This window comes from Pseudocercospora fijiensis, assembly GCF_000340215.1.
Source record: "Pseudocercospora fijiensis CIRAD86 unplaced genomic scaffold MYCFIscaffold_11, whole genome shotgun sequence".
Classification (NCBI taxonomy): domain Eukaryota; kingdom Fungi; phylum Ascomycota; class Dothideomycetes; order Mycosphaerellales; family Mycosphaerellaceae; genus Pseudocercospora; species Pseudocercospora fijiensis.
Window position 1 is genome coordinate 782,061 of NW_006921542.1, and position 14,383 is coordinate 796,443.

Below are 14,383 nucleotides of genomic sequence, written 5' to 3' on the forward strand. Positions count from 1 at the left end.
ATTCTCGCTATAGTAGAATATAGTATCGCCTGTTGCTATCTAAGCGCTTAGAAGAGGGTTCCTATCGCTATTCTTATCCTAGTATATACGTAGGATAGTAAATATATAGTTTGTAATAGTATAGAACTAGGCTAGCGATATAAGGAGGCTATCGCGCTTATCGTATAGGTCCTTATTCTCGATACTCTCGTTACGTACGCTATGCCTACGTACGATAGTTATATTATCGCAATTTTATATATATAGAGGTCCCTCTAGCCCGCTTATAAAGTCCTTATCGCGGTCTAGGTCCTAGAACTTAAGTAGGATCTCGTCCTATATAGTATATATACCCTTAATAGTCGCCTTATCGTTAAAGGAAATAGGCTACGAATATACCTCTCTATAGGCTGGGACTAACTTATTAATTACTAGCTATACTAGTCGCTTTAGGTTACTACCGCTCTTCTCGAATATTGCCTTTACGGCCTCTAGAAACGTATACGTAATAGCCTTATCGATATAGAAGAGCGTAGTCTTAATACTAATATTAGAAACCTCCTCTCTATCCGGTCGTATTACCTTATCTTTATAGATATTCTTAAAGATCTTATTAGCGTTTAGCGGCTTATCGTAATAGATTATCTTCTTCTTTAGGCTACCCTTCGGAATATGCTTATTAATAGCTATATAAGAGGTAGTTATAGCTCCTATCTAGTTAGTATCGCTAGTAGCCTAGTCGGGGTAGTTATATAGCTTAGCAATTTACGTCTCTATATAACAAGCATTCTTATCTATTAATATCTAGATAGTCTAATATACTAGAGTAATATTTAGGTTATTTAAGACCTCGATCGTACGACGACTCGTACTATTACTAACGAGGAATATTCTAAGGGCCTTTAGAAAGAATAATGCCTTAATATAAGATATAGAATATAGGACTTAAGAGGTTAGTAGCGTCGTACGCTTCCGTATAATATTACGCTTATTTACGAACTTAGTCCGGTACTAGTAATAATCGCGACGTACGTTAGGTAGTAGATTCTAGCTAAGTAACTAATACTATATAGGAGCGACCTATTAGATAGTATCGTCTATATCTACGAGGTCGATTTCGAAGGTATAGAACTCCGGTTTGTATATACTAAACAAATCCTTACTAATTAGGCTCTTTAGCTTATTACAAATAATACGAGTACTAAATAAGCGATCTTCTAGAAAGGTTTCGATAATAGCCTAGAGGTTCTTTTCGTATTACTTAGAGCGCTTAGTAGTCTTATAAGTTTTAGTAGACGTAGATACTTTGTCGCCTAGTTTATCGACTAGATATATAACGAAGTAGGCTATACTAACCTTGTTCTATACTATAGTATCCTTTAGCTCCTTATAATAATTATCGAGGAGCCGCTTAAGCGGAACGTCTTTACTAGTACGGCGTGCAATTTCCTCTTTCTCTTTCTCTCTATCTTTATTTTTATCTTTATCGACCCTATTATCTTTATCGCGAGTATCTAACTCCTCGTTACTACTAAGATCTTCGTCTTCTTCGCTAAGGTCTTTATCTATAGTCTCTAACTCCGACTACTTATCTTCGAAGTCGCTAACCCTAGCTATATCCGCTAGTTATACGATAGTCTCTAGTATATCGCTTAGGAAGCCGCTTATAGAGTATATCGGTAATACTACTATCTATCTAGGAAGAGGTAGACCAACTAGAGCGTACTACTAACCTAGCTAGTCTAGAAGTAGCGTATTATCTAAATCCTAGTCTATTAGATCGCTACTATCGTCTTACTACTAAGGTAGAAGGATTAGATTAACTTTATCGTCGTAATTATATACTATTATCTTACTAGAAGGTTCGTTAGATATCTTAATAGACTCGAGAGCTAGTAGCTATACTAGTAGCGGTAGTAGTAGTAGTGCTAGTAGTAGTTCTAGTAGCAGTAGTAGTAGCGGTACTAGTAGCGGTAGTAGTAGTACTAGTAGCGACTTTTAGGTATTTTAACCTTAGCTTTAGAGTTACAACTACTATATAGTAGTAACTTAATAACTATATATATATAAAAGGTGTTTAGAAATAGTCTACGAAGGACCTCGAAGTATCGAGTGGGCTATAGGAAGGTTATTAATTGCCCTCGAAGGCTATATAGCGGTTAGTAGGCGTCGGACGGAATTTTCGCCTACCTAAATAACAATCGCCGGCGTTAGGAGAAAGACCTATAAGTATTAGCTAGGCGATACGGATTAAGGTATTTCTAGTAGTATAGCTAGCTGCCTAGCAATCTAGATAGCTATAGTCGAGTCGGCTTAGTAGAATAGCGAAACCTTAATACGCTAATATCGTATAGACTTGTTTAATAGGTAGAATAAAGCGCAATTAGTAGGGCTATAACCCCCGCTATTTAGAATATCTTATATACGTTATAGTCTTATATTAGTGTTTAGTAGGCTAGTTTCGTATAAGTTTATATTAGGCTCGTAGGCGAACAATTAGGTAGAGTGCTCGTAATTAGTTATCGGTAAGTTCGGAAGCTAGCCCTAATTACTAATCTATTACGTATACTCTATCGCAATATAATCCCGATTTATATATCTAGGTATCTTAATTCTTTATACCTACGAGCCTTAATAGAGGAAGCTCCTATTATTAACTTCTAGTAGTATTATTAGAAACCTTAGCGGAGATTTAACGCGCTATATCGGGCACGATACCGAACTAGTTACTAATTAATAGCGCTATATTCTGCCTTAAACTATTAGCAAACTAAATAGCAATATACTTAAATTTATAATTATAGTGCCGTACTAAGCTTATAGTATATATAAATCTTATCTACCCTAATTACCTTCCGCTAATATCGTCGGAAACTAGTATAGAAATTATAAAGCCTCGATAGAGTATATACGGAACTATTTAACGATTAGTAGAGCCTTCGTTATCTTTATCCTCTTCTTACTATCGACGAACCTAGAAGTAATAGGCTTATATATCGTAAGCAAAGTGCCGTACTAGACTAGTTAAGAAAGTAGTAGTAGGGGCGATTTAAGCTATAGCGACTGTCTTTAATTAAGCCTAGGCCGATCTGCTATTATAAGATTAATAGACCTAGCTTCGAAGTAAGTAGAGATACCTATATTAAATATTCTCGTCCCTAACTCCTCTATCTATTTCTTTCTAAATATTCGAACCCGATAGTCTACTATGTCTAAGATAACGGATTAATTCGAGACTCTCTTTAATAAGCCTAACCTCCTCTAATTAATTAAATCTAGGCCGATCTACTCTTACTACTTTTATAGGGTTTTCTAAAAATATCCGTCTAAAGCGTTTCTATCCCCGGAGCTTATCTCTTACTTCTCTACTCTTTCGTTAGTAAAAATTTAATTTAAAGCCGATAGCCCGTTTCTATAAGATAACGGATTGATTAATTATTATCTTTAATAAGTGTAACCTTCTCTAATTAATCTAGTATAGGGCGATCTACTATTGCTATATAATAGCTCTAAGATACCTACGCTTAGCGTTCTTATACTTCGACCTACTCTTACTCCTTAATTAACCTTAACCCCTATATCCGATTTTTTAAACTTTGTCTAATAAGACGGATTAATCTTATCCGAGGCTAATTCTCCTCTAGTTAATTAAGTATAGGCTAATCTACTCTTACTACTTCGATAGGGCTAGCTTCAAAGCTTCGTTAAGTATTCTTATTCCTAGAGCGTCTCTTTCTCTTCCTAAATTAATACCTCCTCTAAAGCCTATAATCGCTTGTCCTATTTCTGTTTTAGCCTTTTTTTTATTTAGCGTAAGTCGAAGGTATAACAAGTACCTTCTACGATCGAAAAGGCCTACTTACTTTCTATACTTATTAATAAAGAAAATCCGGATCGAGGATAAAGCTATAGTAGATCGTAGAAGGTAGAAGGTTAATATAAACAAGGCAGTCGTATTAAGCGCCTAAGAAGGAGGTAGAATCTTTCTAATTAAGCCTAAGAAGACGGATTAATCGGAGGCTATTCCGTCGATAAGTTAAAGTTCGTTAGTTTACTCGTATACTCTCTTCTTACTTATATAGTTGTAGTAGTACGGTATCTACCGATTAGCGAGTAATCCGTAGACTTCTCGCTAGAAAGCAGAACGCCGAATAACGATATATTAATACGCTTATACCTAGGAGAAGAGTAGGCGAACTATAATAATACGGTACGTTAACGGAGGAGCTTTCTCCGTTTTAGTATAATAGAGCGTAGCGAGCTTACCTATATAGTAAGTAGGCGCTTTGTAATTATTCTATACTAGATAGCCTTAGGAGAAGACCTATACCTAATTAAACTAAACTACTTATACCGATAAAGACTCCCCCTATATACTAGAGTATATAGAGAAGACCCGGGAACCGATCGATATACGAATCTACGTAAAGCAACGATAATAGCTAATATATAGACGGTTAAAAGTAAGAGTAGGAAGTAGAAGTAGAGGTAAAGGGTTAAAGATAAAAGTAGAAGGTATAGTAAAGTCTTCGAGAGCCTAAGAAGGTAGTAGTAGAGGATTCTTATTTTTTGTTCCGGCTCTATCGGTAAGTGTAATTGCTATTGAATATTATATGCTATATCGGAACAAAGGAAAATCATAAATTCGTCGCTTAGGGCACACTACCGCACAGCTCCAGGTCTATCTTACTCCGTCTGCACTCTGCTTGCGCTATGTCGTTAAGAAGAAACATCATCAATTCGTCGCTTGGTGCTTGCTCCCAGGTCCATCTATCACGTCTGCACTCTACCAACCCCCTCCAAGACCTCTACAACCTCTCCAACCAAGTCCCTCAACTCCCTCGCAGCAGGAACAATCAATCCCTTAGACAAGTTCTTCTCGATCGAAGCAGCCGACAGTTGACGACTACCCGCAAGGCGCATGACTTCATTTCTGAACTCCAATCTTTCCTGATTACTGCCGTTCGCCTTGAGGTATGCGACTCGGGCTTGTACGTGGGCGGGGATGAATGATGGTAGGAGTGTCTGATCCTTTTCCAGAATGCGGATCCGCTCCTGCAATCCATGAGTGATTTTGTCGCGCGTAGAGAGCTTCTTCTCCAGGAGATTGTGGGATTTTGAGATGTTGGTCGAGGCTTGCTGGAGTTGCCAGTTCTGTTCCTGCAAGGCCGAAAGCTCTGAGTTCTTGTTTGAGACTTGCTCTTGGAGGTCGCGCAGTGCCGAAGAAGACGAATCCTTGCCTTTCGATTCGAGGTCGAAGATTCGGTCGCGCAGTTGCTAGATCTCGTCAGTGAGATCTGTTTCGATCTCCAAGAGACGAGAGTTTTCCTCCTCGAGGTCGGAGAGCTTTCTCATCACATCGACCTGGCCTGCTACTTGGCCTTAGAGATCACCAATGCTTTTCGTATTCTTCTCATCGGCCTGCTTCAAGGCAGTATTCTCATCTAGCAACTTGAAATTTTCATCCTGCTTCAAATGCAGCTGAGACTGCAGCTCACGGGCCTTGGCCTCAGCTAAGTCCTTTTCTTTCCGCAGGTTGCGGAGGTCTTCCGTCAGGTTCTTCTCGGCTATGCGAGACTGGTCCAAAGCGTCTCCAAGTTTGGCGTTCTTCTCCTTCGCCGATTGAGCTCGAGTATTCATCTCTTGCTGCTTGGCCATCAGTCTGCGCTCCTGATCCAGTGTCTTCTCGACTTCTTCCTGTTTTGCCCTGAGCTGGACCTAAGCATCATCCAAGACGAGCTCACGGGTCTTCAGTTCCTCCTTTTTGCTGTGGTACTTCTTGTCCTCCTCCCGACAAAGACGATGGAATTCATTCTCTCGGGCCATCAACCAATCAGAATACTGCTTAACATGGGTCGCATAAGTGTCGATGTGTTGCTGGTTCGTCGGGTCGTCCTGCACGCGGTTGTATGCGGCTGTCAAGAGACTAGTCCAGGTTTCATGCGAGTCCCTACCACCATTGTCCTTGGTAAGAGAGGCGGGGGGCGACATTTGCGAGGTAGTGATAGAGACAGAGTGCTCGCTGTCGTCTGGGACATCGGGGACATCCGACACAGGGGCATCGTTATGTAGAGCAGTCGACTTGAGAGGTGGCATCGGGGATGAAGGAGAAGCGGATGCTCCTTGGGCAAGCAAGAAGAGGTCCACAGCCTCTTTCAAGAACGATGCACGTGAAGAACTCCAAGTCGGCTTGCGGCTATAGCGCTCTTTGAACTTGGCCTCAAACTGTCTATACACCAAGTTGTGGCGTCGGCGTTGCTCGTTTGGATCCTGCGTTGCGGCCAGCTTGTCGTGGTGGAGGGCAATAAGGTAGAAGCGGTTGAAGTCTGTTGGGGTCACAGTTCCGAGAGCTTTCATTTCGTCGAGACGACTGTTCATGACTTCATGGCTGTATGGGAGGGCCTGGTTGCGTTGGCGCGGCATAATGAGGGAGCCGAGGATAGTCAACATCAATTGAAGGAAGAAATGGTGAAGTATATTGTGGAAAGGAGGAAACTGAGGGCAGAAGATGTGTCGTCTTATAACTTGTGGTATGCAGACTTCTGTGCGGCTTTTGTCCGAAGTAGGGTTGTATAACCTCTGTTCTCAGCAGGCTTGGATGATGACTTGCTTAGATGATGACTTCGGAAGTCGACAGATCGAATACGGGAATGGAATGCGGCACAAGTCGACTTGTCATGCAGGACAACCATTTTCGGATGCACTGTCTTGCAGGAGCTTTTCGGACGTAGGGTGTCGGAGGTCGGAGGTTGGAAATCGGCGCTGAGCTTCCCCGTCCACCCTGATTCTGATTGCCGATGGCCCGCTCGTCTTCAAGTTGCTGCGAAGGAGAAGGTGTCTGTCTCACAGTGCTCTATCACATCTAAAACAGCAGCGCCCTGAGCCGTCGCACGTCGCACGTCGCACGTCGCACGTCGCACGTCGCACGTCGCACGTCGCACGCATGTCCTGTTTGGCGCAGACGTCTGAGACCTTTAATCTCGCCTCTGGCATCACTGTTCGTTATGCTGTTCTCTTTCTAGGCAGAAGAAGTCCGCCGCCGCCGCCGCCAGTGGCCAGTGGTATTCCAACGAGAACGCCCGCCGGCGAGCGCACAGCATGTCATCGTCGCACGCGCTTACAAACGCCGTCATCAAGCATCCCCATCACAGCGACCACCGCCATCACCGCGACCACCGCCCTCGTCACCGCCTAAGATCCGCACTAGACGACGCCGACGAGGCTTGCATTATTGTTGCCTTAAACAAGTGGTGGGAGGAATTCTTCTCGCGCCTTCTCGAATGCGAGTCTGACGGCGAAAACTTTACCCTCCTCCTCCCTCCCGGATCTCCTTCCGATCGAGGCCATACTCCTGACCAATTCTACATCGACCAGCTTGTCGCGTGGCACCGTGAACATGAACCACCACCACCACCGAACGCTCCCACCGAACACTGCTTGTGGCATTTCATTCAGACTGACAATGATGCCTATGTCGCACGCCGAATCGCCTCGAGCCCGCTCTACCTCGCCGCCCGCGCCGCTATTGCGCTAATCCTCGACAACCATATCAACATCTGGCGTCTTCGCTGGTCCACGGGCTCAAAAAGTTGGCACTTCGCTCTCGATGTCCACACTACATTACCAAATCTCGAGCGGCACTTAGATAAGTGGTATGAGAAGGCCTGTCGCCAGGACGTAGAGGAAGAGGTAGCTAGGATTGAAGCACGGTATGCAGAGCAGTGGAAGGGAAGAGATGCGGCGCTTAGCAACAAGATTGAGTCTACTGTTCTGCGATGGCGATTGGAGGCTGAGAGGCTGGATGTCGCTGTGCACAGGCAGGTGCAGGACCGCGACCTCGTGCCTGCGGTGCATGCGACCGGAGAAGAAATCACTGAGGTCGCGACGGGGGAAGTGACTACCACCATGCCTTGTTCTTCTCCTACACAGAAGTCTTCTGCAGGTCTAGAGGTCGAGGCATCTGCGCGTCCCCGTCAACCACGACCCTGGCATGAGTCGCTGGTAGAGCTGTTTGAGCTCTGGACCTGGCGTCTGGCGAGAAGGTAAACAATAGGGAGGGCCGTACTCGCTAAACTTGCTAGATTGTAGAAGTTGTATATTCTAGTCTGCTCTACTAGGCTAGCCAACTATATTGTATAGAGTATCTCTAACTACCTACTATTCCCTCGTCTACGCTATCGCCTATAATATAAATAACTACTAGTAGCTCCTAAGTAGTATAGATTACGTATTATCTATAGGTATAGGATAGGTTAGGCAAATATAATAGTATAGATTATAGTAGTAGAGATATTATAGGAAGAGATTATAAGCGTAGACGTATAGCTATCGCTTACTTTTATAAAATAAACTGTTCGATCTAATACTTTCGCTTAGATAGTAAAAGATAAGCAACTAGATTTAGGCTAGATAAACTACTAGCGGTAAGTCTACGTTAGTATCTATAGATATATTAATATATAGAATAATAGAGCTAGCTATTAGTAGTATTTAAAATAGTATACAAAGTAGGCTTAAATTAATCTTTACTATAAGATATAGGTCTTTCTATATTGTAGTATCCTACTACTACTATACTTACTATCGCTACTAGTACCGTTTAGCGGAAAATATATTAATTAATATAACTTTAAGTAAAGCTTTCTATAATCTCTAGGTAGAGTCTATAGACTTCTAGTAAGGAACCTATTATAGAGTTCTTAAGATATATAAATTTATAGATATATTAATCTATTATCTAAGCTAGACTAGAATAAATAGTCTCTTAAAACATTATCTTATAGTAGGTAGATATCTTATCTATATCTCTATAAATAAGTCTCTAGATATAGTAAATCTTAATCTAGATAGATATTTTATAGTATAAGAAGCGTAAATTATCTACTAAGGCCTAGCGTCTACCTAATCAAGAGTCTAGCGCGCTAAACTCTAAATCTAACGTAAATATAGTATATCTATTATATTAGCTAGTATTAGCTCTATCTAGCTAGCGATAGCTAAGTATTATAATATATTAACTATAATACTAAAGAAATACTACTATAGCGAGTACGAAAGGCTATCGCTATATAGTATAGACTTAATATAATAACAAGCAGGTTATACTAAACCGGTATTAGCTAGTAGAAGGCGTTTTCGAAGAGGAGAGGCCTTTAGCTATATCCTATATAGTAATACTATTTTTAAGATTAGACTATTATAAAGAGATTAGCTCTAAAGCTTTTAGTAACTCGCGGCGAGACTTTTAGTAACTCTATATTATACCTTCGCTTATACTCTATCGATAACTAGCTTCTAGCCGCTATATTCGAACCTTTAGTTAAAAGGCGCCTTATCGATAGCGTATCTTATTTTAGGGTCTATTAAGCCTAAATTTCAAGTAAAAATCTACTAGTAAGAGCTTAGAAGATAGAGGATATATTCTTATTAGCTTTCCTACTACTATTATATATAATCTCGTCGAGTTATAATAAGCCTATAAAAGTAGAGAAAAGCGCCGCGATTATATTATAGTTATCTATATAGATTACTAGTAGTCCTAGTAAATCCTTAGGTATAGAAGAGAGTATAGGAAGTATATTCTCTAGTAGTTTATCGTATATATAATTATAACTATATACGCTATCGATAGGGCGTTAAGAAGCCTACTACCGTCTCTATATACCGGCTACGAGTACCGGCTATACCTCTAAATAGACCCCGCAGTAGTTCGGGTTGGTTTAGTTTAGTTTGCTAAGCCGAAACTCTAGTTTGGTTTAGGTTGGTTTGCTAAGCAACTATATAAGTAGCTAGTTCGAACTATATAATTTATCGGTTTTTAAGAAGTGTACGAATATGTACGTAGCTTCAAGCAAGCCCTTTATAAGACTTAGCAGTATAGCCGGTAGCGTAGCCGGCATTTTTAGTCCTTAGTACTTATAGAATTTTCGAATCCTACTTAGGCTACGTAGTTGTATAAAGGTACTTATATAACCTTAAATCTATAGACAATTAGCTAAGGGCACTAACCAATTAAAAGCATATATATATATAAGGCATTATAGTTTAGTTCGGAAACTATACTCCTTAGGTATGAATTTTATCCTTTCGTTTACGGTTTAATTCCCTAACTGCTTAGTAGAATGTCTTTATCTAGATCTAGGTAGAACTTATCGATTTCCGTCGAAGCTCTCCTTAAGAAGTTCTAGCACTTTCCTACTAAACTATACTCTAATATTAAGTACTAGGATAGCTCCTCCCTCGATATCGGTACTATATACGAAACAGCTATAAGGCAGCTCTATAGGGCGTTCTACTAGTTACTCGCTATACTACGGCCGAATGCTAGTTCGTTCCTTAGAACTCTAGGTTATTTAGTAGATATTAAGGATAGGGTAGGTAGTAACTTCGTATTGTATAAGGAAGTAGAGGCTACTATAGAGGAGTCCTTCAACCTATAGAAGATAGTAAAAGATATAGAGGTAACTACAGGTCTAGGTACCTAGTTGAATTTCTAGTAGGTAGAGTATAAGGATATTTAGTAGGAGTATTAGGTAGAGTTGCGAAAGCAGGTATATAATATAGTCTAGAGAACAGGGATAATACCTATAACTATAAGTATTAGGTTCTTTAATCTTCCTCCTTTTTTCCTTATTTTCTTTTTATAAAAATCCAAACTAATACAAATTAACTAGAATATCTATCTTCTTTTAGTTCTTTATAAGACCTAGTAGCGTAGCCGGTAGCGTAGCCGGCAGCGTAGTCGGCCTTTTTACTCCTAAGCACTAACGGGTTTTTCGAAGACTTCTATTCTATACGGCTAATAAAGTATACTATACTATATAGGTATACTTAGAGAGTATTTAGAGCGCGGTATATAGCGCCGTATAACAGCGGCTTATTTCGTATATAGAAAAGCTTATAGACGATACTACGAATATCCTTCCTACTAGTATATCTATCCTATCTAGCACTATCTCGAATATAGATATTCTAGCCTTTTAGAATCTGATCGAGTGCTTTAAAATCCTTATCTATAATCGTTATACGCTTCGCGTAAATAGCTATAAGGTTGACCGCTGAAATAGTATTAGTATAGTCCGAAAAGAGGTAGAAGAGAAATATATATTCGAAGATACGAACTAGGTAGGGTTCTATAGCCTCTTAAAGGGCGCCTATCGCGGAGGCTTAGAAGCGAAGGTCCGTTCTATAATCCTAGGCAATTTCGCGAATAAGTCGTTAGAAAGGAGCTTTACGGATTAGGAGCTTAGAACTCTTCTAATACTGCCGAATCTTACGGAGGGCTACGGCTAAAGAAGGATTAGTAAAAAGACAGTAAGAATGCCGGCTACGCTGCCGGCTACGCTACCGGCTACGCTGCCGGCTATAAATAGAACTTACTTCCTAGGCGCTATCGACGCTTCGTACGATTGCTACTAGTAGTAGAAGCGCTAGTTGTCGTCTTACGTAGAGCCTTGCCCGCCGTTGTCTTACGCGGAGCCTTACTCGCGACGCCCTTTCTAGTACCGGAGCTAGCGGTAGTAGTAGTAGCCCTCTTATATTAATATACTATACTCGTTCTATTATTTCCGATCTTGTTACGACCCGTAGAAGTAGCAGGTCCCTTCTTACGAGGCGTCGTAACTTAGTTAAGTAGACTCGCTATTATAAAAGTCGTCGAATTAAGGAAAAAAGTGCGTTACGAAAGTATACGAAGGCGCGCGTAGAGCGAGGATATTGCGGAGGTAGTAGATATAGAGCGTAGAGGTATAGGTATCGATACGAAGGTTAAATATAGCGAGAGAGGTAGTATCGCGGTATCGCTAGGCAATAGAGTAAGCTTCGCGTAAGCCTATATTATAGTAACGTTAGAGTAAGGAAAGAAGGCAGGTACGGCTAAAAAAGGCGGGCATAGCTAAAAAAGGCAGGTACGGCAAACTTTGAAATATAGCCGGTATATATAGCTAGTATAGTAATAGGCGAAAGCCTCCTTTTAATAAATAGCCGGCGTAATAATAGTATCCTACTATAGTATAGATATTCTTTAGTAATGCCTTTACTAGCTATAGTAATCTTATAAGTAACCTAGGCCTATTGCTAGTAAATATAAGAAATATTAGGTAGGCTATACTAAACAAGCTAGTTATTTAGTAGGAAAAGGCCTACTACCGTCTCTATATGCCGGCTACGAGTGCCGGCTATCGCTCTAAATTTAACTCCGCCCTATCTCGGAGGCTAAGGTACCGAGCGGAAACCCTATAGCTTATATTTACTCGGTTGTCGCGGAGCGCTTATAGGTAAGGTATTAGAAAAGAGTATAAAAAGTACGAGAAGAGTATCCTAGGATATAGGTCGTAAGTGAATAAGAGTAGCACGCCTAGTTATTTATATAGTACGTTACTCTATACGACTAAGAGCCTATATTATCTTATACTTCGCTTATAAGACCTCGACTCTACTAGTATACTATCGATCTCCTCCTCGGTCGCTAATACGCTATCTTAATTCTTCTTCGAGTTGCCGGACTTAGTACGTATCTATAGCTATATAATAGCGCTACGTATTATAGAGAATCAACTCCGCCGTATCTCGAAGGCTAAGGTACCGAGCGGAAATCCTATAGCTTATATTTACTCGGTTATCGCGGAGCGATTATAGGTAAGGTATTAGAAAAGAGTATAAAAAGTACGAGAAGAGCATCCTAGGATATAGGTCGTAAGTAAATAAGAGTAGTACGCCTAGTTATTTATATAGTACGTTACTCTATATAACTAAGAGCCTATATTATCTTATGCTTCGCTTATAAGACCTCGACTCTACTAGTATACTATCGATCTCTTCCTCGGTCGCTAATACGCTATCTTAATTCTTCTTCGAGTTGCCGGACTTAGTACGTATCTATAGCTATACAATAGCGCTACGTATTATAGAGAATTTCTCGTTAAAGTTTCTCTCTCGTAGGCTTACTATCTACCTTATAGTATAGAGGATTAAAGTACTAATACTAAAGAATCTCCTTATAGTTAGGATACTAGGGCTCCTTAGGACCTTTATATTTTAGGTCTAAATAGAGACGTATTATAAACGTTCTATCGCCCTTTCGCTTACTATCCGCTAGGTCGCGATATACGAAGAAACTAATCTAAATGTAGCTCGTCTCTATAATAGCCGGGTAAATATAGAGCGCTAGGTTTCTACTTCGTACCTTAGATTTAGGGACGGCGCGGAGATAAAATTAGAAATATAGCTAGTACCTATAGCCGGTAAAAGGATGCGAAAATAGGCCTCCTCCTAGGTTAATCTAACGACTAAATACAATTTCTAACTAATCCGCTACAAACCGACGCCGAATTTTAGCTAGAAGCTGTATATCTTTATTTTAAAGAGTAACCCGCTTCGTATAGATAGCAAGTAGGTTTAAAAGCTTAAGCTCGGTTACGAGAAATGCCTCCGTAGCTTCCTAAAGAGTACTAATCGCCTTAGCCGTAAATCGTATACTAGACCGAAAATCTAATGTAATTTCTCGGACGAGTCGCTAGAAGGGAGTCTTAGGGATTAAAAGCTCGGTCTCTCTTTTGTTTTAGAAAAGCCGGATCTAGCGAAGGGTAATAGTACCTAGTTTAAAGCGCCGCTTCTTTATCGTCGAGTCCTACCTTATTCCCTTTCTTTTAATAGAAAGATAACTTTTCTACGCGATAGTCTTCGTCCGCCTACTCTTTTTAGCCTTCTCCTATCTATCTATAGCCTTCTTATTTTTCGGTACTGTTTTCCGAGGAACCCCCTTCCTTTGTATATACTACGGAGAGCCTTACTCTTCCGATATCTCGTTCTCGCTACGGTCTCCCTATACTTAGCTTACTTTACTCTTACCCTTTAGCCTCTAAAGATATTTATCTACGCGTTTAGGCGACGAGGGCATATCGGTAGGACCTAGAAAATTAATAAGTATATAATCGTAAGGAGACATTAATACTTCTTGCCTTCTAGAACAAATAGTCTTCTATTAAACCGCCTTAGTAGGTTATCGTTAGATTCGAATAAAGGATAGTAGCTTAAGGAAGGGGAGGTAGCCGGCTTAGGAAGGCCCGAAGAGCCGAATCCTTAAGGTATATTTATCTTTAAGAATATAGGGAAAGGGAAGAAGGAGAGGAAGAGCGAATAGAGAATTAGAAATAGTCCGTAGGTAAGCGGGGTCGGTTGCTATAGCAACTAGTCTATTTAGGTCCTAGGAATTCGAAATACATTTCGGATATATACCGGCTATATATGCCGGCTATATTACCTTATATATAAACGCTTCGTCTCCTTAAAGCTACTCTAAGCCTATATACGTTTCCGCTTCTCGACCTAGTATCGCCTTCTACCTCCGCCCTCCTTCTCTTCGTTATCGCTAATTAGGGTTTCGCTTAGACTAAATTTCGTATTC

The 14,383-nt window shown here is 40.6% G+C and overlaps 2 protein-coding genes across 2 annotated transcripts; one reads left to right on the forward strand and one right to left on the reverse strand.

The window, feature by feature from the left end:
- Positions 1-4,578: 4,578 nt before the first annotated feature.
- MYCFIDRAFT_179729 (uncharacterized protein) lies at positions 4,579-6,429 on the reverse strand (the record flags this gene model as incomplete). The annotated part of the gene is made up of 8 exons (XM_007933738.1): positions 4,579-4,595; positions 4,643-4,679; positions 4,711-4,732; positions 4,757-4,819; positions 4,850-5,180; positions 5,210-5,329; positions 5,373-5,691; positions 5,716-6,429. The coding sequence occupies 8 exons, from the start codon at positions 6,427-6,429 to the stop codon at positions 4,579-4,581; spliced, it is 1,623 nt and encodes a 540-aa protein (XP_007931929.1).
- Positions 6,430-7,077: 648 nt separating this feature from the next.
- On the forward strand, positions 7,078-8,131 carry MYCFIDRAFT_217011 (uncharacterized protein; the record flags this gene model as incomplete). The annotated part of the gene is made up of 1 exon (XM_007933739.1): positions 7,078-8,131. The coding sequence occupies one exon, from the start codon at positions 7,078-7,080 to the stop codon at positions 8,023-8,025; it is 948 nt and encodes a 315-aa protein (XP_007931930.1). The 3' UTR covers positions 8,026-8,131.
- Between the last annotated feature and the right edge of the window lie 6,252 nt (positions 8,132-14,383).